This window comes from Salmo trutta, chromosome 29 (assembly GCF_901001165.1).
Source record: "Salmo trutta chromosome 29, fSalTru1.1, whole genome shotgun sequence".
Lineage (NCBI taxonomy): Eukaryota > Metazoa > Chordata > Actinopteri > Salmoniformes > Salmonidae > Salmo > Salmo trutta.
In genome coordinates, this window is record NC_042985.1 from 35493484 (window position 1) to 35521255 (window position 27772).

Consider the following 27772-nt stretch of genomic DNA (forward strand, 5'->3'; position numbering starts at 1 on the left):
CACTGCATATTTTGAAACAATAAGTGGACATCACACAGTTTGGATTGAGTAGTAGGATACTTTTATATTGTCATTTTTTTCATGAAGTCACAACTTTGAGACCTACTTTTCACCTTGGTTTTCGACAATATTTTTTATTTATGGAAGCATCACCATTTTTAAGTCTGAAATATGGACAATTTCTAAAACATATGAAGACTACCGGTACTCTCTACAGGTATACTAATTTTGTACAGCAGAGGCGCAAGCAGCTGGTTGTGTGAATGAGCTTCCTGTCTCTTTAATACGATATATGAAAAGGAGGGGCAGCAGTAGCAAAGATTTGTATAACTAACTGGCCAGAATAAGCGAGGTGGGCAGAGCCAAGCACGAGTTAGCGAGATCTTATTGTCGCGTTCTAGCAATGTTTTGAATCCACTCTGTTCGTAACATGTTCTAGGTTTGGGAACAGAAAGCAGTATTGATATCAAATGTTTCATCGATGAGAAAATTAGCAGAATGTGGTTACTTGCTCTGCAGGAATAGCATGCACATCTTGCAAATCAGGACTCTGGACATGCCATTAACATTAATAATGATATATTCTCATGACAAGGTATCGCGATAGCCAAGTCTCAGGGGCAAAATACAGATTGGGACCAGAACTGGAAATAACGTATTTATTATGTACATCTCCTTCATCGAAGTTGTGATTGTTGAGTACATTACTGTATACAGTGAGTAGCCTACAGCACACATTTAGCTTATTAGACAAATGTATGTCTTTGTTTATTTGACTCCTACAAAGCTCTGTGCATTTGCATCTAATAAGCATCCTACATGGCCATGCCTGCTCTGAATTTCCATGAACTTACCCTCAACCTCCTCTCTTTGTGTCCCTGGTCATCATGGCTGTGCAGACCACTTCTACGAGTCAGACACCCTGCTGCACTGCTTCTAGGTACTCAGGAAGCTGCTAGGGTCACCTGTCACCCAGGGCATCATCTGACAAGCACTTCAGCTATGTTGTGCCTCTCTTTGCCTCCTGGACTATCATACCCCACTAAACAGTGTATGTTGCACTAAAATTTCAGCAACCGGTGGCTAATGTTCTCTAAAGTGTTGGAAATAATCAATTCTGAATTGATGTAGTTTATGTGCATTGTCAATAACAAGTAGGTGTAATTGTTCACAATTTTTACCCTCTTTTTAAAGGAAGATCTTGTTGATTCGATCCAAGATGCTGCTGGCCAGCTATGGGAACAACCAGAAGTTCCACTGGTTTTCACCATGGAATAAACTCAGGTTAGTGATCAACATAGAATCTGCACAAGTACCTTCTGAACATAATGATAATGCTTTGATAAACAGGGTATTAAAGATTCTCCGGTACTTTTGTATACTTTTTAGCCAGTAGTTCTGAAAGTAGGGCTCATAAGCCAAAAGTAGTCTCAGAAAATGACATACTATGTCACAAATGTTCAGATATGTCCACCAAGTCATTGCTCTCTCTCTCTCGCTCTGCTGTGTGTGCATCTTGCTAGTTGACACTCAAATGGCGAGGGGCTGAAGCTCATTGGCTAGAACTCGAATTGCTACGGGGCTGGCCCACATAGGGGAAAATTTAGGGGAAGTGGCACAGCACAGCTTCTAGAAAAACAGTTGCTTTCAAACTAGGGATTTTGTGGCAAATTTAGGGAAGACAGTAATTTTGCTCATAGATTATGCATGTATGAACTACACATGGACACTATCCAGCCCAAAGCGGGAGGTTTAAAAAATACTTAGTATTCACCAAAGTTCCAGAGCATGTCTTTAAATGTTTTGATCTAAGGTCAAGGCAGATTTGGTAAGTGGAAAAGGACAATAATCCATTTATTTCACGTCACTCATAATAACATATATGCATTTAGCTGCACCCGCCATAACACCTGCAAATCTCTGTACGCGACCAATAAACTTTGATTTGATTTGAACATGGCATTATTGTGCTTGTCTGCCACAGACATGTGGAGGAGTACTTCCTGCCCAGGATGTGACAGGACAGGTAGGATCAATCTCTCTCCCTTCCTCTCTCTCTAATGGCGGGGTGTTGGTATGCACTAACAAGGATCAGTGATAAGAGGATTATTTGCATGTTTCTTCACTTAAAGGGAAACTGTACCATTAATATACAGTACCAGTCAAAAGTTTGGACACACCTACTTATTCAAAGATTTTTCTTTATTTTGACTATTTTCTACCTTGTAGAATAATAGTGAACACATAAAAACTATGAAATAACACATATGGAATCATGTAGTAACCCAAAAAGTGTTAAACAGATTAAAATATATTTTATATTTGAGATTCTTTAAAGTATCCACCAATTTGCCTTGATGACAGCTTTGCACACTCTTGGCATTCTCTCACCCAGCTTCACCTGGAATGCTTTTCCAACAGTCTTGAAGGAGTTCCCACATATGCTGAGCACTTGTTGGCTGCTTTTCCTTCACTCTGGGGTCCAACCAATTCCAAACCATCTCAATTTGTTTGAGGTCGGGTGATTGTGGAGGCCAGGTTATCTGATGCAGCCCTCCATCACTCTCCTTCTTGGTCAAATAGCCCTTACACAGCCTGGAGGTGTGTTGGGTCATTGTCCTGTTGAAAAACAAATTATAGTCCCACTGCTTTTTCAAACAGAAATTTGCTTCGTGCAACTCCAACTCTAAAAAGTTCTGGGACATTGTAAAGTCCATGGAGAATAAGAACACCTCCTCCCAACTGCCCACTGCACTGAAGATAGGAAACTCTGTCACCACCGATAAGCCCACTATAATTGAGAATTTCAATAAGCATTTTTCTACGGCTGGCCATGCTTTCCACCTAACTACCTCTACTGCATTCAACAGCACTGCACCCCCCACAGCTACTCGCCCAAGCCTCCCCCATTTCTCCTTCTCCCAAATCCATTCAGCTGATGTTCTGAAAGAGCTGCAAAATCTGGACCCCTACAAATCAGCTGGGCTTGACAATCTGGACCCTTTCTTTCTAAAATTATCTGCCGAAATTATTGCAACCCCTATTACTAGCCTGTTCAACCTCTCTTTCGTGTCGTCTGAGATTCCCATAGATTGGAAAGCAGCTGCTGTCATCCCCCTCTTCAAAGGAGGTGACACTCTTGACCCAAATTGCTACAGACCTATATCCATCCTACCCTGCCTTTCTAAGGTCTTCGAAAGCCAAGTCAAACAACAGATTACCGACCATTTCGAATCCCACCGCACCCTCTCCGCTATGCAATCTGGTTTCAGAGCTGGTCATGGGTGCACCTCAGCCATGCTCAAGGTCCTAAACGACATCGTAACCGCCATCGATAAGAAATAATACTGTGCTGCCGTATTCATTGACCTGGCCAAAGCTTTTGACTCTATTAATCACCACATCCTCATCGGCAGACTCAGTAGCCTTGGTTTCTCAAACGATTGCGTCGCCTGGTTTACCAACTACTTCTCTGACAGAGTTCAGTGTGTCAAATTGGAGGGCCTACTGTCTGGACCTCTGACAGTCTCTATGGGGGTACCACAGGGTTCAATTATTGGGCCAACTCTTTTCTCTGTATACATAAATGATGTCGCTCTTGCTGCTGGTGAATCTCTGATCCACCTCTACGCAGACGACACCATTCTGTATACTTCTGGCCCTTCTTTGGACACTGTGTTAACAACCCTCCAGACGAGCTACAATGCCATTCAACTCTCCTTCCGTGGTCTCCAACTGCTCCTAAACACAAGTGAAACTAAATGCATGCTCTTCAACCGATCGCTGCCTGCACCTGCCCGCCTGTCCAGCATCACTTCTCTGGACGGTTCTAACTTAGAATTTGTGGACAACTACAAATACCTAGGTGTCTGGTTAGACTGTAAACTCTCCTTCCAGACTCACATCAATCATCTCCAATCCAAAGTGAAATCTAGAATTGGCTTCCTATTTCGCAACAAAGCATCCTTCACTCATGCTGCCAAACATACCCTCGTAAAACTGACCATCCTACCAATCCTCGACTTCGGCGATGTCATTTACAAAATAGCCTCCAATACCCTACTCAACAAGCTGGATGCAGTCTATCACAGTGCCATCCGTTTTGTCACCAAAGCCCCATATACTACCCACCACTGCGACCTGTACGCTCTCGTTGGCTGGCCTTCGCTTCATAATCGTCGCCAAACACATTGGCTCCAGGTCATCTACAAGACCCTGCTAGGTAAAGTCCCCCCTTATCTCCGCTCACTGGTCACCATAGCAGCACCCACCTGTAGCACGCGCTCCAACAGGTATATCTCTCTGGTCACCCCTAAAGCCAACTCCTCCTTTGGTCGTCTCTCCTTCCAGTTCTCTGCTGCCAATGACTGGAACGAACTACAAAAATCTCTGAAACTGGAAACACTTATCTCCCTCACTAGCTTTAAGCACCAGCTGTCAGAGCAGCTCACAGATCACTGCACCTGTACATAGCCCATCAATAATTTAGCCCAAACTACTACCTCTTCCCCTACTGTATTTATTTTATTTATTTTGCTCCTTTGCACCATATTATTTATATTTTAACTTTGAACTTTCTTCAAACTACAAATCTACCATTCCAGTGTTTTTCTTGCTATACTTTATTTACTTTGCCACCATGGCATTTTTTTGCCTTTACCTCCCTTATCTCACATCATTTGCTCACATTGTATATAGTCTTATTTTTTTCTACTGCATCATTGATTGTATGTTGTTTTACTCCATGTGTAACTCTGTGTTTTTGTATGTTGTCGAACTGCTTTGCTTTATCTTGGCCAGGTCGCAATTGTAAATGAGAACTTGTTCTCAACTTGCCTACCTGGTTAAATAAAGGTGAAATAAATAAAAATAAATAAATAAAATAAATAAGCGCAAACCAGATGGGATGTCTTATCGCTGCAGAATGCTGTGGTAGCCATGCTGGTTAAGTGTGCCTTGAATTCTAAATAAATCACAGACAGTGTCACCAACAAAGCTTCATCACACCTTCTCTTCCACGCTTCACTGTGGGAACTACACATGCAGAGATAATCCGTTCATCTACTCCGCGTCTCACAAAGACATGGCGGTTGGAACCAAAAATCTAAAAATTAGACTCATCAAAGCAAAGGAAAGATTTCCACCGGTCTAATGTCCATTGCTCGTGTTTCTTGGCACAAGCAAGTCTCTTCTTCTTATTGGTGTCCTTTAGTAGTTGTTTCTTTGCAGCAATTCGACCATGATGGCTTGATTCACGCAGTCTCCTCTGAACAGTTGATGTTGAGATGTGTCTGTTACTTGAACTCCGTGAAGCATTTACTTGGGCTGCAATTTCTGAAGCTGGCAACTCTAATGAACTTATCTTCTGCAGCAGAGGTAACTCTGGGTCTTCCTTTCCTGTGGCAGTCCTCATGAGAGACAGTTTCATCATAGCGCTTGATGGTTTCTGTGGTTGCCCTTGAATAAACTTTAAAAGTTCTTGACCTTGTCTTAAAGTAATGATGGACTGTCAGTTCTCTTTGCTTATTTGAGCTGTTCTTGCCATAATATGGACTTGGTATTTTACCAAATAGGGCTTTCTTCTGTATACCACTCCTACCTTGTCACAACACAACTGATTGGCTCAAACGCATTAAGAAGGAAAGAAATTCCACAGATTAACTTTTAACAAGGCACACCTGTTAATTGAAATGCATTCCAGGTGACTACCTCATGAAGCTAGTTGAGAGAATGCCAAGAGTGTGCAAAGCTGTCATCAAGGCAAAGGGTGGCTACTTTAAAGAATATATTTGTTTAACACTTTTTGGTTTACTACATGATTCCATATGTGTTATTTAATAGTTTTGATGTCTTCACTATTATTCTACAATGTGGAAAATAGTAAAAATAAAGAAAAACCCTTGAATGAGTAGGTGTGTCCAAACTTTTGACAGGTACTGCAGATGTGCAGCAATCAATAGTATCATCCATTTAATGGGATCGTTAATGAAATTATTTTCCATTGTTCTGTCTCTTGAAGGACACTGTCCCCTTTGGTGACTGCGTCCTCTCAACCAAAGACACCTGCATCAGGAGAGAGGTCTGTGCTGAGCTGTGGAACCCTAGGAGGTACATTCAATTAAGAGCCTCAAATGAAGGTCTTTTCTTTCCACACCTTTACTCAATTTCTGTAATGAGTTGTGTAATACTGTGTGTCGTTAGTCATTTGTGTAATGGATTGAAAGAGAGCTCAAATGTTTTTGAGAGATTAAGTGAGATTGCATATGTGAATAAATATATGTGTGTGTGTGTGTGTGTATTTCTAGTAAGCTACAGTATGTAATGATGCATGTGGGAATGCCATGTGCTTGGCAGCCCCCATGTGGACATGGTTCTGGACAGTGTGGAGATCTTCACCAACTCCTCAGCCAGCTACCACGAGCTACGCAAGGCAGACCACAGAGTCAACCTGGTTATATCAGCCACCACGAAGGTGATCATACACACACGAACGGACGGACGGACACATGCACGGACACGTGCACATGTTCCACAGCCCTCAAACTCAACTCTGGACCTCGAAGCCGGTTCCACTGCATTTTTTATTGTTCCCCTCTAATCAGGGACCGGTTTAGACCTGGGACAATAGGTGTGCGCAATTAATTATAAGATCGAACAGAAAACCAGCGGGCTCCGGACCACATAGGCTAAGAGTTGAGTACCCCTGTTATACAGCATGTTTAGTTAGAACAGAGGTACTGCATGTTGCCTGCCCAGTAACCACTTGGAGGTACTGTTTTGTCATTAAAGCACTGCTCCATTTCATACAGTGTTTTGCCTACATGTATATTTTGATTAGTATTAGTTTGGGTAACACTTATCATCACATTGATCCTAGACGTGTGTAATAACTCTGTAATTACTACATAACAACATTGTTGTTACATGTTATTTGAGTTCATTGTTATTGCATAGTAATGAAGGTGGGCAGTTTCTGATATTACAAGTGGAATAAGGACAAGTGTGTTGTTTTGCACAGAGTGGGGGGATCTACATGTTTGCCAATCAGAAGGGTTGTGATGGAGACTGTGCCATGGTGGCCATCAACGAGGACATAGTGGCCCAGGGAAGAAAGTTCTCCCTGGACGACTTGGTAAAGACAGGCTAAACATAACAGAAAGCAAATGTGAGAAGAATATCTTGCAGCCTATTCTTTAACCCTCACTTCCCTCTCACTTCACACACCAGGGTGAGCTGTGTTTGATTACATGGCCTGCCAAGTCAGCATGTCTTGTAATGTTATTGTTAATGTTAGCCGTTCCCAAAGTGAACTCTTGGACAATGTGTGTGTGTGTGTGTGTGTGTGTGTGTGTGTGTGTGTGTGTGTGTGTGTGTGTGTGTGTGTGTGTGTGTGTGTGTGTGTGTGTGTGTGTGTGTGTGTGTGCGTGTGTTGCAGGAGGTTTTGACTGCCACTCTGGGTCTGGAGGATGTCCACAGCTACAGAGGAGAGCATTGCCACCCACACGTGGTGAGCTGACATCTCTCTTCAAAACAGGGCACTTTTTACTTCTCATAAATGGTAGGTGTGATTCAGAAACACCTTACTCCCCTAGTGAAACTAGCCAGAGGTAATTCTGTTCAACATTCAACTCCCCAACCCAAGGCTCTGTCTCTGTCCGGTGTCGTCTTTCCTCCCTATACAGGGTACACACTCAAGAGAGTCACTTTAACTTCTCCCTTCAGTTATTGACTCAGACTCAAAATAGCATGCCCATTACATTTAAAATGTCACATGGTTTGCTGTTATGTCCTCTACTGTGTCCAGGAGTATGAGCACCAGCCGTGCCATCGAGTCAGTGGACTTCTCCCTGTCTGATTGTGAAGATGTCTACCTCCCCCCACTCACCAGCCCATTGAGTGGCAGTTCCACAGCCCTGAGGAGGAGATTAGGTATGGCACCCCCTGACAAAGACTGTGATCACAAGAGTGTTGTGTGGCTAAAATGCTGCCTAAAATAAAAAGTAGCTATTTTTGACTGTGTCTCCTTGTATTTCGTTTTTTCACCATGGAAACATTGGAAACAGACAGAGATGGCAGCCTACTATATCGCTACACAGAGGATTCCCGAGGCACGGAGTGTGACATTCATTTACCCTGACTGCTCCCGTTGTGTCTGAAACTGAGCTGCCTGTCTTTGATGGAGACAATCCCTGTCTGAGAGAAGTTCAAACTTAAAAGACACGTTTAAAAAAAAAAGCTACTTTCCAGATCATGTGACTGCCCAACTCTTTACAGTTTACAGTGTACACATACAGACCCTTCCATTCATGTGACAAACAAGCACAGGGCCTTCATTCTAACCTGCAATTTGACCCATGTCAAATACATGCACATGTGTGTCTCTGTGTTCTTGTCTTTGGTGTCTTCAGCCTGGGTCCAGCATGTTGGCTTTGGGACTACCTAAGGAGAAGGGGTCAGATGAGTAGTGCTATATTTGGTTTGAATGATGTGTAAATGTGCTTACGCTTACTTGCTTATTACTGAATATTTGTACTGAATATACAAAGGATATACAAAATGTACTGAATATTTATATTGTCTGTCTATCTCTGTCCATAAACACCCCTGTTATTCCCTGCTTCAGGCTGGTTTCCTCCTGCCCCTCAGTGGTGGTGTGGACACTTCCTCTACAGCCTGCGTTGTCTACCCCATGTGTGTGCTGGTCTGCCAGGCAGTCAGAGATGGCAGTGAGTACTGTACTGGATACTGTACAGGCCCATAATGGTTTGTTGTGTCCCACAAGTGACACACAAGCACATGGCTCCTATTCTAAAGTTTGACGTTGCATTCAAAGTTTGTCACTACAGCTTCTGACAGCTACAGCTTCAGCTTCTTTCCTTCCCTCCCTCTCCCTGTATCAGACTCCCAGGTGCTGGAGGATGTTCAACAGGTAGTGATGTGATGTGTCCTACACCCCACTGGACCCACGGGAGCTGTGTGGACGCATCTTCACCACCTGCTACATGGCCAGTGAGAACTCCTCGGTGGGAACCTGTAACAGGGCCAAAGAGCTGGCTGCTCAGATTGGCAGGTGAGCGTCACTGGCCCCATCATAGTTGGGCAGTTACAGAATAACAAATTAGAACACAATAAGTCTTGCATCTGCTATAAATCTCACCTTGTGCTTTTCTTCAAAGTTCTTTTTTTATTTGTATTTTTCTTGTTTATTCAGTTCACACATGAACCTCAACATCAACATGGCAGTAAAAGGCATGCTGGGAATCTTCTCCATGGTTACGGGAAAGTGTCCCCAGTTCCGTGCTAATGGTGGAAGCACCAGAGAAAACCTTGCCCTACAGAATGTGCAAGTGGGTTAAGTGTAAAGGGTCAAGGAACACTCCAATACATTGTTCAGGTGATACCTGAAACACTACAACAAAGCAGAGACCAGTTTTTTGCAAAGTGAATAAAAAAACTAATCTAAGATGAGCAGGGCTTTTGCCCTCGCTTGCACTTTTCTTTTATTGCACCATTTACTTGCATATTCACACATGCTCACCACAATCCTCACACCATCGTGTTTCAGTTGAACAGTAGTCATTTGTGTAATGGATTGAAAGAGAGCTCAAATGCTGAGCTGAGGAAACAATTGTGTGGTGTGTGAATTTGATGATCCTTTATCTACTGTTTTGGGGCGGCAGGTAGCCTAGTGGTTAGAGCTTTGGGCCAGTTGCTGGATCAAATCCCCGAGCTGACAAGGTAAAAATCTGCCCCTGAACAAGTCAGATTCCCCGGCTGTTCCCCGGCAGGCCTGTCCCACCCAGGCCTGTATCAGGATGATTCTGGCCTACCTCTTTGCTCAGCTCAGTCAGTGGGCTGAGGGGAAACCTGGTGGCCTTCTAGTCCTTGGCTCAGCCAATGTGGATGAGAGGTTAGTGAGTACTAGAGAATGTCAATGTTTCTTTGAAATATTTAGAATTTTCTGTCACTTAAAAAAACTTGATGTGTTGTCTGCTTCAGTCCAACAGAAAATAACAAAAATAGTATGGACCACTCTCTCTATTTGACCTTCACCTCAATACCCCTCTATTCTGTAGCCTCGCTGGCTACTTCACTAAGTAAGTATGTGTAATGGGCGTCATATAGAGGGGACCAAAACGCAGCGTGTTGAGTGCTCATTATGATATTTATTAACCCCAAATCACTAAAGACAAAATGGCAAACGATCAGAATACAGTTCTGTCAGGTACAGAGACTTAACAGAAAATAACTGCCCACAAACACAGGTGGAAGAAAAAAAAAACTACTTAAATATGATCTCCAATTAGAGGCAACGAGGACCAGCTGCCTCCAATTGGAGATCAACCCCAAAAAAATCAACATAGAAATAGAAAACATAGAAAACCACCCAAAACACCCCATGTCACGCCCTGACCTACTCTACTATAGAAAATGACATCTTACTAGGGTCAGGACGTGACAGTATGACTGCTCAGTAAGGCAGACCTGACAAGCTTCCTGCAGTACTGGGTCGAACAGTTCCAGCTCACCGCCCTCAGAAGGTGAAGCACGCTGCTCTGCAAACCCATCTTCTTCCCTGGGACAATACAAAACAGTCAGTATAATGTCAGGAGACTCACCGTGTTGGAAACTGTCTTTATGTCCTCTTTAGTATCATGGCTGCACCTCCCACTGCAGAGCTGGAGCCCCTGACGGACGGCCAGGTGTTGCAGACTGATGAGGTAACAAGTCAACATGTCACCTCTAGTGGAGCCAGATGTGGCCTTGGGCCCTCTGACTATGTTGATCGTTGTGTGTGTGGGCCAACCACATATGAAGTGACAACTTTTTTTTTTCTTCTCACATACTGTACACACACTGCTGGGATTGACCTTTCTTTATACGTATTAAGAAAAGTTGACATTTAAGACTAACAGGTTTAAGTCATATCATATACCATAAATAAAAACCCTCAGCTCTATTCAGCTTGACTACTGTTGTTATTGTCCCGCCGTGTTTTTCCTCTGTGGCTGTGTTGACTGTGTGGCTCAACTTTCCCTTGTCCGTGACTGCTGTCTATATATACCACCTCACAAGCTTGGAAGATGAATGTCTCTTCAGGGATGTCATCTGTGCACAAAGCTTGTTCTGTTATGGTGTAATCTGACCTCTTCCTTATCCCTTGCTGTCGTCCTCTCTCTTGCTCTCTCTGTGTCCCCCTCTCGTCAGCCTAATATAGGGATGACATACTCGGAGCTGTCTGTGATTGGCCGGATCAGGAAGATTTCCAAGTGCGGCCCGTACAGCATGTCCTGGAAACTCATCCACACGTGGAGGGAGGCCCTATCCCCTCTACAGGTCACTCTACACCCCTGTATCGCACACCATTTACTATTTTCATACTGTTAGATGCCTACCGTGTAAAAACGAGGAAAAATCTCAATGATAGAGTGTTATGTTTCACACAAAGTCATGTTCACACTGAGTATACAAAACATTAAGAACACCTTCCTAATATTGAGTTGCATGGACTCTACAAGGTGTCAAAAGCATTCCACAGGGATGGTGGCCCATGTTTTAAATTTTTTAAAATGTTAAATTTATTTTATTTTTTTACCCCTTTTTTCTCCCCAATTGGTAGTAGTTACAGTCTTGTCTCATCGCTGCAACTCCCGTACGGACTCGGGAGAGGTGAAGGTCGAGAGCCATGCATCCTCCGAAACCCAACCCAACCTAGCTGGGTTGCGTAATGTTTATGTCCAATGGCCGATGAGCACTGATACGTTTTATCTATCATTTATTTGAATTATTTCTCTTCATATGACAAGGATTAAAAAGGATTTCCCAGCAGATTGTTGACTTGATTCATGATGATGACTGCTAGCTAAGATTTTGAAAGTATGATGTTATCATGATCAGTCCAATCAAAGCTACTGTAGACATAACATGATTTGACGTCATTTTATCCGTGACCTTGAGCCTTCTTGGATGGGCACTTCTAATGTAACTCTATGTTAGTACCCAAGGGGCTAGAATTTTCTAGGTCTACCCTTAGACTTGGCAGTGACGTAGTGTCCCCATGAGTGACAGAACACTGAGCCAATCACGGCTCAACGCTCCGTATTTTCTGCTGGCTTGCCCCACCACCATAGAAAGCACTGAGCTAGGCTGAAACACCTGCATTTTGGAGCTGCCTTACTCAAGAAAAGAAAAAGAGACCATGTTTGTATGCAGCTTTATTAACTCAATTATATATATTGTTTTATATTGTTTGCAAACTGATATGTGGCATGTATTAATGCCAAAATAACAGGCGAGCACAAAAAAAACGATTGCTATTTTTTTGTTGCTAAAAATGTGGGTCAAACTTGCCTTGGACATCGGGTCGCCACTGCTGTACAGTATACCAATTTCTGAAAATAGACCTAGACTATTGATTGATATTGTAGACTCTAACAATGAAGGGTATTCAAAATGAGTATTTTGGGTTAGTGGTTCAGCATTATGTGCATTATGTTGTCATTCTTCATGCTCTACGCCAGCTTAAACTGGAGGTCAAAAGTAGTAACAATGTCTTTAAAAAAATATTCACAACAATCTATTCTCTCAGGTTCAAATACAATACACTTGTTCATTGAAATATTGATGTTCAGCTTTACTATTAAACACGTTTTATATTGTTTTTTTTCTGTTGTCATCAATTATGTGTATAACATGAGCCTAAGTGGTCATTTTACAAAGGAAGTGGAAAACTGATGGTTAAAACGAGTAAGTGTGAAACGTATTTTACGTACCACTTTGATTGGCGCGTAAAAGGCTGCTGAAAAACAAAATAGAAAGTACACTACCACTAGACCGTGCAAGTAGACCGTGACAAAGTAGACTACCATTGTTTTACATGAAGACCTACTAGAGGCATTTTTTGGGGGGGACAGGCTGAACTCTTTGAGTTTCGCGCGGTGTAGGTCAGTGGCGCAGTGAGTCACCCGCTGGTGAAAAGTGATACTTGAGGACGAGGACACAGCTAGTTCGTTTCCTAAAAAACATATTTCCCGTACTGTCGTAGCTAAGTGGATAAACTGTCTGTAAAAAGAAAACGATGGGTTTAACGAATTTAAACGTTTTTGACAGCATAACATGTTTTCTGTCTCTCTGACAGTTACAGTATAGTTCTCATTCTCTTTACTAAAACTGTCAATTTACACTTGGCGGACTTTGAGGTTGTTTTACCCGAGTTACAGGTGCTGCATAAACAAGTTTACACTCGCTTAGTTAGGTCAATTTTACTAAATGGAATCGAAACAACTGCTGACTGGAAGCATTAACTACGGCTCCCACCCTCACAACATCGACCACCTTGAAAAGGGATCCCCAACGACGAGACGTCTGTCCTCCTCGGTTGCTGCAGAGTGTTGCTGTGTCGAAGGGGGTAAGCGTTTCAGTAGTTCACACTAGTAGAAGCATAGCTTCATAACATGTTATAACACGGTCATAACCATTCAATGTCATAACAGCGGACATAACACTGTCATGACACATATATTTACACCTGTTGTGACATATGACATGATAAGGTCATCTACCCTTTCGCCGAAGTATAATATCAGGCCACTGATCACCCAGTCTCTTCTGTTCTGGACGGTGTTGCATTGACACGAGAAGTAATTCAAATGGTTGTATATACTACAGTCAATCAAATTAACAAAGTTGTCACAATGTAATTATTGACTGTTATGTGACTGTATCATGAGCACATACCCCGTAGCACTTCCAGAATGCTCTGCATCTCATTTAAAAATATAAATACATCTTGAACAAGGTCAACAGTTTTTTAATGGTCCAGCTTCTCCATGAAGGTGGACTGAAGCCGGTCGGGTTGTAAATCCTTCAGAATTCCTTCTCAATCTGTGAGAGAAAGACACAGAGAGAGATTTGTGACTGATGCTGTGATGAGTATCTCAGGTCAAGACAACACAGGATAATGATCAAGCATTACATTCATTATTGGCTATTGTCATTCAACTGTAATTTTGACGTGACTGGGCTGAAACATCTGTCTTTAGGTCAGTTAGACTTAAGTTAGACTCGAAGTTTGTTTATGGCAGCCTCCCTCAAAGTCTTCACCTCCACCATGGATACAGATGCATGAGCTAGCTACTTTCTCTGAAAAATACAAGTCAAGAACAGAAATCAGAGTAGAGTATACAACATGCGGTAATACCGCTACAGAAAGTTACACTAAAATCTAAGACGAATAGCTAACACATTAAAATCCCAATTTCTCAATAACATATAGCTAACGTTAGCTCTCAACTATTCATGTACAATAGCTTGCTAGCTACCTAGCTATTTATTTGAACCTTTATTTAACTAGGCAAGTCAGTTAAGAACACATTCTTATTTGCAATGACGGCCCACCCCGGCCAAACAACTCTGGGCCACTACAACCAGATTGTGTGTCATCACTCATTGTGGCTGTCTCTGACATGGCAACTTTTCTCAAAAGCAGTCCACAATTTTCTGCCCAAAACTTCCTGTCAATGATTTCTACTGTCACCAAGCACCTTAAAGATTTTTTATAAACACATTGTGGACCACTCAAATAGAGTTTTGAGACATTAAAAACAATTGGTAACACTTAACTTGAAGCATAGGGTCATAACACCTTATAACACGGTCATAACCATGTCATAACATGTTATAACAGTTGGCGTAACATATCATAACCTGTCATAACATTGTCATAACACTGTCATGACACATATTTATATGTGTTGTGACATATTATGCAATGTTTTATGACTGGTTATGACACCTACATAAGAGTGTCAAAACCCACAAAACCACACAAGGCAAACCATCCATTCCAGCATAGCCTTCTTGTAAATAGTATGTTATATAACTTTTCCTGAAATTGGCCATTTTATTACCATGGAAATTGCGCATACATTGATGTCAAACATGTGCCTACCCCAATGCTCTGTTGCTGATGACTGGGATGATTGCAGGAGCAGGACAGCATTTGTGTCTTATGACTGATATATGGTGATGTAGATGATAGACCTCAGGACAGTAGTATGCTCTTTAAAAAGTTTATTGTTTGTTTTTAAATGTACTTTGTCTGGAGCCCATGTGTCAAATGTAATTCATAATATTTTACTTTAAAAGGCATACTTGACATAAATTCTATAGATCATGAAATTATATATATATAATATATATAATTATATATATACAGTATATATAGTGGGGTCTGAAATTATTGACACCCTTGATAAAATGAGCAAAAATGACTGTTTAAAATAAATAATTTAAATAGTGAGCTATATTGTATGCTCAACAAAGGGGTAAATTATATAATTTTATACTAATACAATTGCTCATAGAAAAATATTTTGTTGAACAAAAAGGTAGGGGTAAAACTTATTGACACCCCTGTTTTCAATACCTCTCAATTCCTCACCTTGCTGGGATAACAGCTGTACTGGTGACGCCTATAATGTTACAATGCATGGGTGAATATTTAGCTAGTAGTTTTGCACAACACCATCTGTAGAGATTTACAAACACTAGCGGCAGGTAGCCTAGTGGTTAGCGCGTCGAGCCAGTAACCGAAAGGGTGCTGGATCGAAACCCCGAGATGACAAGGTAAAAATCTGTCGTTCTGCCCCTGAACAAGGCAGTTAACCCACTGTGCACCGGTAGGCCATCGTTGTAAATAAGAATTTGTTCTTAACTGACTTGCCTAGTTAAATAAAGGTTAAATAAAAACGTACAGAATTGTCAGCAGTGGTAGTGTGGAGGGAAACAAAGACTAATATGAGTCCAGTCTGGGCTACTAACAACTGCTCTATGGGCAGGACATGTTCTTTCAAAATATGGGGAGAAAAGAATAGTCATCTGGAAAGGAAAACTATCAAACATGCATCTGACCATGTATTATGACTGGAAAATGTACCTTTAAAAATTAGACCAGTGGAGGGACATTGCAGAGGCAGTGGGATTCTGGGTAAACGGTTCAACTGTGTGTCGAGAATTTGAATGAAGCCTATCATTCTTGTCGTACTAAATGGAGGGAAACAATAAACATCCCAAATCCTATGAATTGCCCTGAAGCCAGGTTGAAATGCCAAGCTCCACATTGTGATATGTCCTGTTGAACAAGGATGGCTCTGCCCTAGATTACTCTGTCCTTTTATGACATCACTTCTTACTTATGATGTACAGTACAGTAGCTCTTCTTTACACCCCACACAAAGCTTTTGAAAGACAGTCATGTAATGAAATACACTACATGGCCAAAAGTGGCCTGCTCGTCGAACATCTCATTCCAATATCATAGGCATTCATTTGGAGTTGGTCCCCCATTTGCTGCTATAACAGCCTCCACTCTTCTGGGAAGGCTTTCCACTAGATGTTGGAACATTACTGCGGGGACTTGCACCCATTCAGCTACAAGAGCATTAGTGAGGTCGGGCTCTGATGTTGGCCGATTAGGCCTGGCTCACAGTCAGTGTTCCAATTAATCCCAAAGGTGTTCAATGGGGTTGAGGGCAGGGCTCTGTGCAGGCCAGTCAAGTTCTTCCACACTGATCTCGACAAACCATTTCTGTATGGACCTCACTTTGTGCACGGGGGCATTGTCATGCTGAAACAGAAAAGGGCTTTCCCCAAACTGTTGCCACAAAGTTGGAAGCACAGAATCGTCTAGAATGTCATTGTATGCTATAGCGTTGATTTCCCTTCACTGGAACTAAAAACCTCTTCCACCAAACTTTACAGTTGCCACTATGCATTCGGGCAGGTAGCGTTCTCCTGGCATCCGCCACACCCAGATTTGTCCACTGGACTGCCAGATGGTGAAGCGTGATTCATCACTCCAGAGAATGCTTTTCCACTGCTCCAGAGTCAAAAGGCGGCAAGCTTTACACCACTCCACCCAAATTTGGCATTGTGCATGGTGAACTTAGGCTTGTATGCGGCTGCTCGGCCATGGAAATCAATTTCATGAAGCTCCGGACAAACAGTTCTTTCGTTGCTTTCAAAGGCAGTTTGGAACTCGGTACTGAGTGATGCAACCGAGGAAAGACAATTTTTACGGGCTACGCGCTTCAGCACTCGGTGGTCCCATTCTGTGTGCTTGTGTGGACTACCACTTCGCGGCTGAGCCGTTGTTGCTCCTAGACGTTTCCACTTCATAATAACAGCACTGTCCAGGGAAGCTCTAGCAGAGCAGAAATTTGACGAACTGACTTGTTCGAAAGGTGGCATCCTATGACGGTGCCACGTTGAAAGTCACTGAGCTCTTCAGTACAGGCCATTCTACTACCAATGTTTGTCTATGGAGATTGCATGGTTGTGTGCTCGGTTTTGTACACCTGTCTGCAACGGGTGTGGCTGAAATGGCCCAATTCACTAATTTGAAGGGGGACAAATGGGGGCAAAGACAAATCCAGGAGATGATATGGCTTCTTAACACAGATCAGAATAGCTTCGTGAATTGGATTAAACTGAAAATGATAATTGAATTCAAGTGACAGTCCAGTCCAGTAAGTGAAAGAGGGTTCAGTTGACATTTAGATGTGTGATCAGCTCTGTGGAAAAATGCCTGGAATTAGTAGCTAATTTAATCTGACCTGGCGAGGGATGTTTGGAGCACACTATTCATCCAGACTTGGGTATAATTCAATTGGAATATTTGAACGACTAAGATGAATTCAGACATGCTCGTGTTGAACTTTATTGCATACACATGCACGCAGGCCTACTGTAGGATTAGGACGTGGGCTCAGACTTTGACCTCTGTGGAACTGACTGCGCTGTTTTTGTTGTCGAATCAGTGGCCACTGATAAAAGGTGATCACGAGATGCACGTTTTCTTTGGTTGGGGTTTATTCATTTGCTTGAGAAAAGCTACAGATAGGTAGACGGGTTCGTTTTCAATGTTTTGTTTTCAATCAATACAGAGTACGACTTTATTTGCTTGAGAACAACTTGTTTCACAGCACTTGCTTTTGACAATGTACATGCGGAATCACTTCCCTCTCCTCTTACACAGGCGATGAGGATCTCTACCTCCAGCAAGCTGCTGTGTTTATCGAGGACGCCATACAGGTGAAACATATGAACTGTCGCCGTAACTGATTGACACATATTATTTGTATGACTCGTGTTGGTTATGAACTGCCCCTAAACAATGAAATGTGTTTCTCGTTCTACAGTACCGATCCATCAATCATAGAGTGGATGCAAACTCGTTACGTCTGTACAGGTGGTACTACTCCAGGATATGGCAATGGTAAATCACTACTGTCACGAGTCAAAGTATATTGTTTTGGATTGTTCTGCACGTTTCTATTACTTAAATTTGTCCTATCCTCTGAAGGATGTCATTATATCCCCTCTGCACTGTATCTCACTGCAATGTGTGACCACACTCAGCATCGCTATGTCTTAATTCTGTCCTGTCTTAGCTTCCTCTGTGGTTAAGTGTAGTGAGAAAAGCACTTTATGACAGTGAAGCCAACCATCACCCTTCTCGTTCTCAGTCAGATGTTTGAACCCCCCCCCCCACGGGTTTTGTGTCATTGTTAAATGACTGTCTGTGTTGCTCAGGGGGCTGGGCCTGACTATTGCGGTCGTCTTGACGCTGGCTTTCATCGAGAGGCCCTCGTCCTTCTCCTACACATCAGACCCTCGCTTCAGACCTCCCCCCTGGGAGCCCCCCTGTGGCCTGACAGAGGGCATAGAGATAGTCTGCCTCGTCATCTTTGCCATTGACCTCGCTACCAAGGTAACCATCAGACCATGTTTCTGCCAATGCCAATGGGGACAAGACAGTAGATGGGCAACAAGAAATCTGCATGAAAATCCATTTTGTGTCTTTATTTGCAATAAAAAATAGACATGACTCTAACTGAATATATTGTTCTTAGAGCTACTTGATTGGTTGGGAGGAGTTTCGGCAGTGCAAGTGGTTGATTGTCTACATCTTGGCCGTCTCAGCGTCTGTAATTGATTGGGCGTTGACGTTGAGCATGTATTGTGATCAGGTGAGAGGATATTCAAAATGTTGGTTTAAACACCCTCTGTAATATTCAACAGTTCATAAAGACATGGTTTGCAATGCAAAGATTCGAATGGAATGTCGCTCTTTCCCTTTGTTGTCGACGGCAGAACTTACGAGTTAGGAGACTCATTCGGCCCTTCTTCCTCCTTCAAAACTCCTCCCTGATGAAGAAAACCTTGAAGTGCATCAAGAGGACCCTCCCAGAGATAGCCAGGTAGTTGTGTTTGCCACCGACACTTTGTTCAATCTCATACCTTCCCTTCACAGCTTTACAATGATCGTCAACCTCAAAATGCTCTCACTTCTGTGATCACACACATAGTTCCCTAAAACTGCACGGTAGGGTTTATTTCAGGTTATATACATACATGATTCACTCTTGTTTCAGTCCATGTGAGACCCACAGAGGGCACCCTAATATACTTGCATATGTATCTAGGCCTGACTGTCATTGCAGAGGTGTGTGTCTAATGCACCACTCCTCTCTCTCTCTCTCTTACCTCCCAGTGTTATCCTGCTCCTGGCTCTCCACCTCTGCCTCTTCACCATGATTGGCATGCTGCTCTTTGCTAAAGGAGAGGTGCGCTCTGTTCCACCCTGCTGGCCGTACTGTTGACGCCCAGTTCTCAAGCCTGAATATGCCCTTTTACCTTACCTCACCACTGTTTTATTCACCCTGGTGGTACAGGCTTTATCAGAGCTTTAACGCCAACTAGTGGTAGATGTGTCATATTACACTTGTCTAAATAGAGACCAGTACAGAAACTCGACCTCACGTGACCAATAAGACCAGGATAAAGCACAGTGAACGTCCATTTAGCATTGTTGTTATAAGGGACTTAAACATCTCCGTATTACCTCTGTTTTGTCCCTAGAACCCGAAGCAAAATGGGGAGTGGGAGGCCTACTTCAGAGACTTGCCCACGTCTCTCTCCTCTCTCTTGGTGCTCCTCACTACAGCCAATAACCCCGATGGTAAGTTCACTGTGTAGGTCATAGTGAATGAAACATATCTTTTCTGCTGCATAACGTCTTCTCCATCTAAACCTGTCTTCGTGTGTTTTTTTTTAAACAGTGATGATTCCGGCCTATTCCTTAAACCGAGGATACTCCATCTTCTTCATTCTCTTCAGTGGTTTTGGTAAGAACTAGCCACCAAATGAACTGTTACGAGATGAGGAAAATATGAAACGGATTGAGTGGTCACAGTCTGTTGATCATTTGTCTTATTTACTGCTCCCAGGAACCTACTTCTTGATGAACTTGCTAACTGCCATCGTTTACAACCAGTTCAGGGGATACCTGCTGGTGAGTTTAAGACTGGCCCTGGACTGATATGATTTAAATATCAGACCATTTTAAGGTACAGTGTAAACCCCATAGGTAATCATGATGAAACGGTTCTCTTGTGGCAGATGTCTGTCCAAGCATCCATCCTAAGGAGGAGACTGGGCGTCAGAGCTGCCTTTGAGGTCATGTCCTGCCAGGGGCGGGGTCAGGACGCTACACACTCAGAGGAGCATGTGTAAGACTGCTCATTCTCTTACCCTTAAGCCCTACACACACGAAGACACACACACACACACACACACACACACACACTGAATGGCCTTACATCTTGTCCCTCCCAGAGAGCGTGTGCGGGTGGATGCCTCTTTGCAGGTCATGGCGAGGGTACAAATGAAGTCCTACTACAGACAAGCCATCATCAAGGTGAGAAAAGACTACGGTGCAAATCTTTAGAACGTGTTGGATAAACATTTGAATATAGCTCCCTTTGAATGTGCCTCTCTCTCTCTCTCTCTTTCTCTCTCTCTGTGTAGAGAGTGCAGCAGTTGTCAGATGGCTTTATCCAGTGGGAGGCCTTCCGGAGGCTTTTTGACGAGCTGGACAAGGACCGCATCAAAGAGGTGGGGCCACATCTCATTAACTGCTTTGTGCTTCTCCACTGGATCAATGTTACTGGAATGGATTTAACTTCAATGTCGGTTCTAAACTGACCTTATTTTACTTATCTAAATGATAGCTAGAATGCTCCTGTATGATTTGACGAGTCTTCATTGTCTTTTCTGCTGCAGCACCCTCCAAAGCCAGAGTACAACTCCTCACTCCTCCAGAGGCTTCAGTTGATTTTCAGCCACTACTATGTTACGGTAGTGGGAAACGCCATGGCCCTGACCAATGTCATGTGCATCTGTGTAAGTCCAGGACCTTCTTACAGACAGGATGTCGGGCCTGTTGTTTGCGCGTCCATCATATTAGACAGAGGCTCAACTTGTTTGGTCTCTCTGTTTCTCTCTGTGTGTTGCAGACCATACTGGTGCTTGACTCCGAGAAGTCCATTGCAGAGCGGGATGACTACTACATGGAAGTTATCAACTGTTTCTTTATTCTATACTACCTGATGGAGATGAGTCTAAAAATATTAGCCTTTGGGTGGAGAGGCTACTTGTCATACAGAAACAATATATTTGATGGACTTCTCACAGTTTGCCTTCTGGTAAGATATTCTGTAAATGAAAGGAAACATATTAAAGGTGCAATATGTAGAAATCACTCGACCGTTTCAATGCTTCTCCTTATTTCAGTTTAACAATGTATAGTGTGTAGAGAATCATCGTGCAATCTAAACTGCGCTGAAATGTATTTTCATTAACCAAATATCTTGTATTTTCAGCTGTTTGAAGCTGGTGTACAAAACTGAAAGAGAAAAGACGCTCGCTAAAACGTAACTTAACGGGGAGCATAGAAAAAGTGCACATCGAATGGATCTACCGCTTCTCAGATCTATAACTCACATTTCTATGTGAATTTGGTCGAGTCACCCCCAAAAAGCTACATACTGCCCCTTTAAGCATATTTCTGTCTTGGTAAAATAACTCAAAGTATTTGATTTTTTTTTTTTTTTTAACAGGTCCTTCAGATCACCATTTTTGCCACCTACAGGCTTCCCTTTCCTAAATGGTTGGTGTCTTCACTTCGGTCATATTTCTCGCTCAACAAGTATATTCTGTATCAGGAAATTGTCTTGAAGGATGGTGCTCATTTGTATATACAGTAACAATAGTGATGAACGAGTAACTTTGTTTACGCACACACACACACACACACACACACACACACACACACACACACACACACACACACACACACACACAGGTACATGGGGATGGTCGAAAAAACAGGAATAGAAACATGGACGTATAGATATGGTACATGGTGATGCACATGATAAACATAGCAGAGGAAGAGTGTTACTGAATAAAACACAACAAATGGATGAACGATAAGTAACTAAGTAGCACTGTGAGATTGAATAAACCTTTGTGTGGTGTGGTTGTCCCAGGAACCCAGCGTCGCGTGGTCTGATGTCTCTGTGGGAGATGGTACGTCTGGTCAACATGCTCATCGTCGTCCGTTTCCTCCGAATCATCCCTGATATCAAGGTGAGGAAGTGGTGCCGCTGGGTAGAAGTAGTGCCTTCGTTTTGGGCCTCCCGAGTGCCGCGGCGGTCTAAGGCACTGCATCTCAGTGCAAGAGGCGTCACTACAGTCCCCGGTTCAAATCCACGCTGTATCACATCCGGCCGTGATTGGGAGTCCCATAGGGCGCCGCACTATTGGCCCAGCATCGTCTGGGTTTGGCCGGGGTAGGCCGTCATTGTAAATAAGAATTTGTTCTTAACTGATTTGCCTAGTTAAATAAAGGAAAAATAAACAAATAATAATAATTCAACGTATGTGATGAGATGTTGTATTTGGCTCCACCTAATGGTGGAAATGGTTTATTGCTTGACTTTTGCTCTATTCTGGTGTACCGTTATGTCAATAGATTTGTATTGTTGTAAGTTCATGCCGGTACAGCTAATGTCTTTATCATCTCTGGTTATGCATGTTGGTATTACACTATAGAAATAGTCTTCCTTGTGTTTTAATGCCTCTTTTAGCTGATGGCCCTCATAGCGAGTACTTTGGTTGACCTGGTGAAAAACCTCCGAGCTTTTGCAGGAATACTAGTGGTGAGTGACTCAACGGCACTTGTTTTTGTTCACTTTTGTTCTCTCATCCAACTAGTCATTTGAAATGCATGTCTGTACACTAGGCGTCTGTTTGCTGGACGTCATGGATTCCCTATCACAGCTAACATCTATCTGTGTTTTTGCGCCTCGTTGTTCTTTAGGTGGTGTTCTATGTGTTTGCTGTCCTTGGCATCTGGCTGTTCCAGGGAGCCATTACAGCTCCAAGGCCGATGAGGTACGGTTTGACAATGATGTATTTGAACGCTTGTACACTATTCACAAACATCAAAGTAGCAATGGCCTCATACAGTAGCTAATGTGGCTGTTTTAATGTGTTTACTGTGTGAGGTAATTTAAGTTGTTTTATATGTATTCCTCTACAGTGTGATGTCCAATTCCAGTATGGAGAACATCACTGTGGAGTGTGGTTCCTACGAGCAGCTGGGCTACTGGCCAAACAACTTTGACGACTTTGCTGTGGGTGCCCTTCTCTTGTCTCTCACTCTGCCAGGCCATGAAGCCGAGTCGTAGGCAGAGAACACAGAGGCTTAGCTCAAGGCGAACATTCTGACTTTAACGATAGCATTCTCTGCATAGCCCTGTCTACTGTCATAAGAGACTGGTTTAATGAGAATAGGCTTTTGGAGGGAATGGAACCGTAAAACACATGGTTGGCATGGTCTGTTTTCGTTCTCCTCTCTCCCTCTGTTTTGCTCAGTCTTCCCTCGTCCTCCTTTACAACGTCATGGTGGTGAATAACTGGCAAGTGTTCATGGATGCCTACACCAGATACACCACAGAGTAAGCCAACCCTAATACAAATCAATACATGAGTCTTATGATCCGACTGTCAGATGCTTCACTTTGTTTCCCTATCCACTAGAGGGCAGCAGTTGACGCTGAAGCACATCAGTCCTTTTCATTTTTGGGGCCATGCCTTACTTTAATGAGCTCCCGCTTCATAATATTTATCTCATTTCAGTTGTTCCCAAAAAAATTGCAACTGTTTAGTTGGTTAAACGAGCATTTGTACCCAACTCAGGACAAGGCTAGCAACGGTGAAAATGCATGCAGGAGTGGGGGCATAGTCATTATTTGTCCTGCTTAAAGAGGACGAAGACAAGTTAATTGTGCATGGGGCTCTGTTTGTAAAACAGTGATTATGGGTAATGGTGATGTGTCCATGTAAACAGTTGATCTGGTTACTTTTCTCCTCCCAGGTGGTCCAAGGTCTACTTTGTCTCCTGGTGGCTTACCTCCTCTGTCATGTGGGTCAACTTGTTTGTGGCTCTCATCTTGGAGGTATGTATGAACTTATGCTGGCCTGATCTGTACTTACTTTGTTTTAAGTGCAAGATGTTTCTGAGAAAAAAAAAAGTCAACTCCACGATACCTCTGTTTTATGTAACAGAACTTCATCTATAAGTGGGACCGGAGTGTCATGTGTTCAGTGGCGGACGTTGAGCGAACAGGTTATGAGACTACCGTCCAGCTCATGTTCAGGTATGTTGCTGCAACTCTGAAGCTGCTTTTTAACTCTGCTCTGGCTCTGGCTTTTTTTGCTTCTGTTTGTTGTCTGAGTGGTTGCATATTCCTACTTTCTGGTGTTGGTTTTAGGCCTAGAGGTCAGTCACGAACTGGGATACCCTCACTGTCAGCGGTTCTGTCAGTTCTCTGTGAACTGCCTAAAACCATGCTCTTTGGCTACTCACGTTTCAATACTGAATCACTTTTCCCCAAAAAATCTTCAGAAATGCTTTTGTCTGGGCAATTGTGTCTGGTGAGCTTTCTGATAGCAAACTGTAAAATGGCATGTATTTCTTCATGACCTTGCTTGCAGATAATGCATTATATAATTTAGGGCTGGGAATTACCAGGGACCTGACGATATGATATTATCACAATACTTAGATGCCGATTCGATATGTATTGCAATTCTCGCGATTTTATTGCGATACTGCGATCTTGTTGCGATTCCATGTTCCAAACATATTGCTCACCATGTCTGCTGCAGAGTGACAAGAGAGAGCCTTGATCAGTCAAGGATATAAAAGCGCTGAAAACATCTTGGCTCACTATTTATAGGATAGGCGCAGGCACAGCTTAGGTGTTTAGGTGCAGGTACAGCTGACTAGCACTTTGTTTTGTAAAAATCGTCAAAAATAATATTGCGATATGTAACTGTATCAATTTTTACCCCATCACTAACATAATTGGTAGCAAAAACATCCGCCCACCCTTTTCTCGATCAACTAAACGCATGTCGCTGAAATATTTGCTGAAGGTGTGGTTGATATGTTTAGCAGGGACAAGTCAGAAGAGCAAACCCTAAATGCCCATCCCTAAATGCACGCTGTGGACTACAGCAGCCGCCTGCATGAGCACGCTTCGCTTCAACTCGTTGTGTGTCTCTTGACACAGTTTCTTGTCCTGTCTTTAAAACTCCACTGTACCTTCCAGAGAACAAATTCAGGAGCCTACAGAGGAAGAACTGGTCACCCAACTCCACCAGCACCCTCACCTGCATCTCAGCTGATGACCCTTCACCCCTCACACACCATTGGGACCCTATGTCCGACCAAGCTTGTACAGTACCAATCCAAAATAAACAGGGCCTTTACTGGCTATCACGTATGTCTGTGTGAATGGCAGGGACTCAAAAGCACAAAATGGACAATATTGTTAGGGCTCTCTCAATTCCGATCAGTCCTATGTTGTCACATTTTGTATGTTTTTGCACTCAAACCACTGGACAACTGCCTCACTTCCTGCATCTGTTACTTTAAAAGTGAGTTTGAAAGATTAAGTTGCTAAATGTTTTGTTCATGTTAAGACTGTTATTATATATTTGTTTTAACCTTAATTTAACTAGGCAGTCAGTTAAGAACAAATTCTTATTTTACCATGATGGCCCACCCCGGCCAAACCTTCCCCTAACCCGGACGACGCTGGGCCAATTGTGCGCCGCCCTATGGGACTCCCGATCACGGCCGATTGTGATACATCCCGGGATCAAACCAGGGTCTGTAGTGACGCCTCTAGCACTGAGATGCAGTGCAGTGCCTTAGACCGCTGTGCCACTCGGGAGCTCCCATTATTACTTTCGTTTGATGGCAATCACTGTATGCTATCAAACAAAACACACCACTGTTCTTAATGAAATTATTTAAGGGAGTAAAAAGGGGAAAGGACTAGTTTTTATTCGTAAATTTGTCATGAAAGCTGTTTCTTTTGCTTACCTGCCTTGCAATGTAAATAGGATTTTGCCTTTAGCTAAATAAAGAAATATGGGTTTTATCTCAGTGACTGTTATATAAATTATGAAATATGTGTTTAGCATGGCTGGAAATTATTCTCTTAAATGTGTAAAACACATTTTTTAGACAAGGCCTGCCCTTGTGTTTTTTGTTGTTGCATTGGGTCAATTCTCTCCTGAATAGCTATAGCTACAATTTCATCTCGAAGTTACATAATTACCTGACTGTTGCAATCAGTCGGAAGGTGACGAGGTTGTGTGTTTTCTGAGACCCTCTGGTCTTCCGGCCATAACCACCAACCGATATCTCCGTCCTCCTCACTCATCGGGTCGGGCTGGTTGGTGATAAGCGTGAATGAAGATTTCCTGCTGGTGCATCCTGGAGATGCTCATTTCAGATAAGGGTTATTAACTCTCCCCGGGGCATGCAAGTCTTGACTGAGGAACCCTGCTCACACTGCGGAATGGCATGGTATAGAATGGAATGGAGAACTGTTATTCTACCTTAAGGGCAGCGGGAGAAACGTGTTTTTGAGAATAATAAAAAATGGCATGTTTTACAACATCATAATAAAATGTTATCAGAAAGATAATTACGAGGATCAAGGCATGGCACCATTCTAGGCATTGCCCCCGGGTTTGTTCTGTGGTTCTATGCTAATAGAGTACACAGACACACACACACACACACACACACACACTGGTGTTGACACTCCACACCCCACACACTCAAGCATCATGTTTACTGGAAACAGACTAGGGCAAACAAGGCAACCTCCAGAGGGCCTGACATCAAAGCTCTGACCTCCTCCTCTCTTCCCACTATTTGTTTGCTTTTCCTCTTGGTGAGTTTGGGCTCGTGCAAAGGCCTTACCACAAACCCTGTCCACAACCACATAAGAAGGTAGGGACATGTCTGGTTAAAAGCCCATTTCATGACAACACGACAGACCATTGAGATATGATGTAGGCTAGCTAGCCTGTTTAGGGCTATCTGGACATTTTGAGTCTTTACTGAGTAGTGATTTCTAGATTCTAGAACAGGGATGGGTAACTGGCGGCCCCCATTTTTGTAGGCACACGGACCAATTTTAATGATTTTTTTTTTTGGGGGGGGGGGAACTCAGTCAGGGTCTCAACTTACTGTTGAGAGTTAGAATAATAAAATACACAATTTCAATATTTGGTTGTGCATCAGAAGTCACACAATTAGCCCATGACATGCATTTTCTTATTGGTAGGTTAGTCTTGCGGCCAGCTATCTAAAGTTGTAGTAAGCATGGTCGAATTACCAAACAGCTTGGGGCCCGTTGATCATCAGTTATCATATTAAAAACTGCAAACATTTTCCTCCACCCTATGGCAAAATGTGTAAAAAAAAAAAAATCTGCCCAATGGCAAATTGGCGTCCAAGACGAGGCATGATTGGCGATAATTAGAAGCAGGTGGT

At 42.9% G+C, this 27772-nt stretch overlaps 2 protein-coding genes and 1 pseudogene across 4 annotated transcripts; all 3 read left to right on the plus strand.

The window, feature by feature from the left end:
* The first annotated feature begins 887 nt into the window (after positions 1-887).
* On the plus strand, positions 888-9463 carry LOC115167712 (glutamine-dependent NAD(+) synthetase-like; annotated as a pseudogene).
* Positions 9464-9704: 241 nt separating this feature from the next.
* LOC115167487 (glutamine-dependent NAD(+) synthetase-like) lies at positions 9705-11494 on the plus strand. 3 transcript variants are annotated; one of them, XR_003870494.1, is made up of 4 exons: positions 9705-9910; positions 10000-10097; positions 10652-10721; positions 11209-11494. XR_003870494.1 is itself a non-coding variant. In XM_029721933.1 (2 exons), exons 1-2 carry the CDS (start codon positions 10656-10658, stop codon positions 11386-11388), a joined length of 246 nt encoding a protein of 81 aa, XP_029577793.1. In that variant the 5' UTR covers positions 10474-10655; the 3' UTR covers positions 11389-11494. The 3 variants fall into 3 exon arrangements, 1 of the variants encoding a protein (XP_029577793.1); XR_003870493.1 differs by having other exon boundaries at positions 9705-10097; XM_029721933.1 differs by lacking the exons at positions 9705-9910; positions 10000-10097 and having other exon boundaries at positions 10474-10721.
* A 1360-nt stretch (positions 11495-12854) lies between these two features.
* LOC115167488 (two pore calcium channel protein 2) lies at positions 12855-26450 on the plus strand. The gene is made up of 24 exons (XM_029721934.1): positions 12855-13408; positions 18038-18093; positions 18201-18277; positions 18595-18772; positions 18915-19031; positions 19156-19262; positions 19556-19628; positions 19924-20023; positions 20124-20189; positions 20292-20356; positions 20464-20573; positions 20680-20761; positions 20872-20958; positions 21127-21246; positions 21360-21548; positions 21963-22012; positions 22395-22494; positions 22995-23066; positions 23228-23301; positions 23450-23543; positions 23785-23867; positions 24287-24368; positions 24478-24569; positions 25527-26450. Exons 1-24 carry the CDS (start codon positions 13270-13272, stop codon positions 25600-25602), a joined length of 2289 nt encoding a protein of 762 aa, XP_029577794.1. The 5' UTR covers positions 12855-13269; the 3' UTR covers positions 25603-26450.
* The last annotated feature ends 1322 nt before the right edge of the window (positions 26451-27772 follow it).